This window comes from Merops nubicus, unplaced genomic scaffold, assembly GCF_000691845.1.
Source record: "Merops nubicus isolate BGI_N331 unplaced genomic scaffold, ASM69184v1 scaffold46184, whole genome shotgun sequence".
NCBI lineage: Eukaryota > Metazoa > Chordata > Aves > Coraciiformes > Meropidae > Merops > Merops nubicus.
Window position 1 is genome coordinate 26365 of NW_008607129.1, and position 4086 is coordinate 30450.

Consider the following 4086-nt stretch of genomic DNA (forward strand, 5'->3'; position numbering starts at 1 on the left):
GCAGTCAGATAATAAGCTATCTAATATCCCTTCTAATTTAGATAAGGAACCTCAGGCACTTATCTTGTTGCAGGAAAGGTTGTTAGTTCTGTAGTACCTACACACCATGTCTCCTGCTTCAGTAATTTGTTAATGAATTTTCATTGCTTATGCATATACCAAGTACTGTGTTCAGTGAAGATCCTCTGCATGACAAGAGAAGTGAAAGGGAATCCTCCCCTTCTGGTGGTATTATTCCTTTAACTCAGTACTCGAAAATATAAAATGTGAATTTCTGTCTTACATCCCTAGCATAGTTTTGAGTTTCCTAGATTTGTAATTTTGCTTTTATTTATGCCCATACGGCCTATACATAGTTGTACTATATAGGGCCTTGTGAGAAGAGTGATTCTCACTAAAACCAAAGCACTTCTCCCATTTATCAGTCCCCACTGATTCTGACCTCCAGCTTTCTTTTTATAAAAGCTCCTGGGATCTCTGGCATTTTGGACAGAAATTTAGGTTTAAGAAAAGCCATAGAGCTCATCAAATCTCTCTGTATTTCCATTCATCAGCCTCTACATCAGTGGTTTGTATTGTGACAGCTGTTACTGAGGCACATAGTTCCTTGGAATCTTTGATGCTGATCCTACAGTGGCTGAAACAGTCGCTCTGGCACAATACAAAACAGCAAACGTTGCTTTCGTGGTCTTTTGGGGCCAACAGAAAGTTTGTGAGTTTTCTATGGTATTTTTTTGATCTGAACATTAACAACAGGAGCAGAAAATGCGCAACTGGGTGACCCAAAAGCTGGAATAGGTTGTTAAATTCTAATCCTTTGGTCTTCCTGCTTCCGAATCACACAGTTGCAGACTGCAGAGATATGTAACTGCGTACTTGTTTTAACTAAGAAGAAGAAGAAAGGACAAAACTATAGACAGTTTTCACAAGCTAAATGTAGTGTGAGGTGTTAGTCATGGTGATCATTCTTTAAATTACCAAACTCTCCTTGTGAACATGGCAGCTAGGGTGTAATCCCTGCTTTTACACATACCCGTTAGAGGACTGAGGCTGCAGAGGGCAGCACCTCTTTACACATGAACTCCTCCAAGTTCACGTGGGGATCGTCAAGGTCTAGGCAAAGAAACTTCTCCACAACAGACTTGCATTTTTCCATCCGATCTCCCTTTGAAGGATGATCAATACGCTGGATAGCTTTTCCATTGCGAATTAGTTCTGACACTTGCACTCCTCTTTCAACAATTTTGGCTGGCATTCCTGCTAATGCAGCAATGTTGGGAGCATGACTAACAGTGGACATGCCCTGTTTGATCTGATAGAAAAATATCAACTCCTCCCCATCTTGGTGGGTCTCCATGGTCAGGTACTCCAGAAGAGGTGTGTTAGGCAGGAGTTCCAGCTGCATTAAACTGTGAAAATTAGTGGAGATGAAGACTTGGGGACACTGTGTTCCCTGCCTGATCCAGTACCTCAGGACAGCAGCCAGAAGGGACAGGCCATCCAGTGTGTTGGTCCCTTTACCAAACTCATCAATAAGTACCAAGGACCTCTCTGTGGCATTGTTTACTGCCTTGGCAACCTGGTTAAGATCGATCATGAAAGTGGAGAGCCCTACAGAAACTGACTCCCTGCTGTGGATTCTTGTGTAAATCCCATCAATTACCCCAATCTCTGCCTCTGCTGCAGGGACATAACTGCCGATTAGAGCCATGAATACTATAAGACCTACTTGCTTTAAGTAGACGCTCTTTCCAGATGAGTTGGGCCCCGTGATGATCTTTATCCGTCTGGTAGCCTCTCCACTGTTCACAGGATTTGCCACAAAAGTCTTTGCACATAGTTCCATAAGCGGGTGTCTTCCGTCCTTGATGTGGAAGCCGTGGCGGTGAGTGAAGCGTGGCCGGCAGTAGGCGTTCTCTCGGGCCATCTCTGCCAGAGCTAGCAGCACATCTAGCTGTGCAGTGTACTCCACCACACTGTTAAGCACTTCAGACTTCTCCAAGATCTTTGCCTGCAGCTGATGCATAATAAGCGTCTCCTGGTCTCTGATCTCACAGTGCAAGTCCCCCAGCAGGCTGTCCAGTTCCTTAGTCCTAGCACTTCTGTAGTGCAGTTTATCCTCTGACAGGAACATGAAGTCCAAGCCTTCGATTTCAAAGTCATTCTTATCCACCATAGTTGGTAGCCGTGGAATGGAGAGAAGGAACCCAATCAGAGGAATGTAGATCACAGAACAGGAGGGAATATGATTGTCCAAGGCCTCCAGTTCTTTTCGTGCCACTCCTGTAAGGAAGTCTGACAGTCCCATCAGCTTTTGTTTCTTCTCATCAATGGTTGGGTCCACGTTGGGTCTAACAGTGAAGCGGTTCTCCGAGATACTGCCTTCAAAGTCAACCACTTTGCTGATTAGACCAGCAATATAATGCAGATCATCAGTGAAGACACGTGAAATACTCTGAAAGAGTTCAATAGCGTTGGGCAGAGAACGGCATGTGTCTCTAAGGCACACTGCACTGTACGCTGTCTTACAGAGCGCTTGCCAGTCACTAACTTTTGTGTTGGAAAGAGTCATTCTTTTTAGAATAAGAGGCACATTTTTAATATTCTTGAGGCTACTCTGGAGAGTGAGGACTGTTTCATGGTTCTGAGCCTGCAGGAAGAAGTGGATAACATCTAGCCGTTTGTTCAGTTCTGTCAAGTTCCGAGTAGGCCGTGTGAGCCACAGCCTCAGCAGTTTTTCTCCCCATTTGCACCTGCAACGGTTTAAAATTCCATATAAACTGAATCCTTCTTTTAACCCGCTGGACAGCTTGTACACAGAAGGATGGATTTCACTTTTAAATATCTGCAGGACACAGTACGTGTCTTGGTCCATATTCACAGTATCTGACAGCACAAACTTTTTAAAGGCCAGAATAGGAACTGCAATAGTGCTTTCTTCGAGCTCAACCCCAACCCTTCTCCTGTCTAGGAACTTAAGGAGGCCTCCTAGGGCTTGAATCATGAGTGGGCTCTCAAAAGGGATGATTGAGGACAAGTAGAGAATCTTCTCTGTTGTTGTCATATGAGATGGGATAAATGGAAATTGCCTAGATAGGAGTCGTTGCTTGCTGACTTCTAGGCCAAAATCTATATTAGGAAACAGGACAATTTCCGGTTTTCGTCTGTCTTTATCACCAGCAGTAGCTGTTAGGTTCATCAGGAATTTGGCAATATTCTGGTCCTGTTTTGCACTGGTCACTATGCACTGAGGATTAACTTCCCCAATCACTTTATGCAGTAGCTTGAGGTCTTCATTATCAGGTATGTCAGGCATGAAGTAGACTGAGCAATCTTCTGTATCATAATAAGTAATGGCAAGCTGCCCTGCGTACCACAAAACAGACATGTGTGTCTCAGAGTGCTCCTGGTCCTCTTGTTCAGGCCCAAGGGGGGGTGACAAGCCACAGCTTGTGGCTGATGTAGCACTCATTCTGTTGGAGAAGTGAATAAAAATACCTTACTCATCCAAAAAGCCCTGAGAAGTAACTGCACTTGACAACAGTGGGTTAACACTCATTCTTTCAACCCTGGAGAAATGGAGATGCTGCCAAGAATCAAAGGCAGATGTTACCTGTTCAAGTGAAAAGAGGCAGCCATTACCCACAGCTGCCATCTTGCTCGCCAGCAAGGTGTAACTGAGCTAACTACCAGCAATACTGGAATAGTTTTACAGTTCTAATTGGTATCCTTTATTTTAGTAAGTGTATATGTATGCCCAAATACCCATAAATACAGTAATGTACATGCGCATGTATACACATACAGAAAATCATCCTTCCCCAGACATATGGGACACTCACATGGACTGACCACAGATCCTCACAGCAGTGCAGCCACATCGGCTGGTCCTGTTTTCAGGGTCTTAGCTCGGTAGTTATGCAGCACCATCGCACAGTGCCGGGCTCTACACAAATACATAACGCGCTGCTGCAGGGGTCAGCCATGCCGAAGAGCTTCCCCCACAGAACCCACTGGTGCCGTCAGCAACCCACTTCCACCCATCCCCCACTTCTTCCCCCCTCTACTCACCCTCCTCACCGCAGA

The 4086-nt window shown here is 44.9% G+C and overlaps 1 protein-coding gene across 1 annotated transcript; it reads right to left on the reverse strand.

Annotated features, from left to right (window-relative positions):
- Window positions 1-1036: 1036 nt before the first annotated feature.
- MSH5 (mutS homolog 5) lies at window positions 1037-3472 on the reverse strand. Its single transcript, XM_008939836.1, has one exon. It carries the CDS (start codon window positions 3470-3472, stop codon window positions 1037-1039), a length of 2436 nt encoding a protein of 811 aa, XP_008938084.1.
- Window positions 3473-4086: the final 614 nt, after the last annotated feature.

Bases quoted from the DNA above. Each gene is read 5' to 3' on its own strand.
- MSH5 (XM_008939836.1), bottom strand. From the start codon at position 3,472: ATGAGTGCTACATCAGCCACAAGCTGTGGCTTGTCACCCCCCCTTGGG.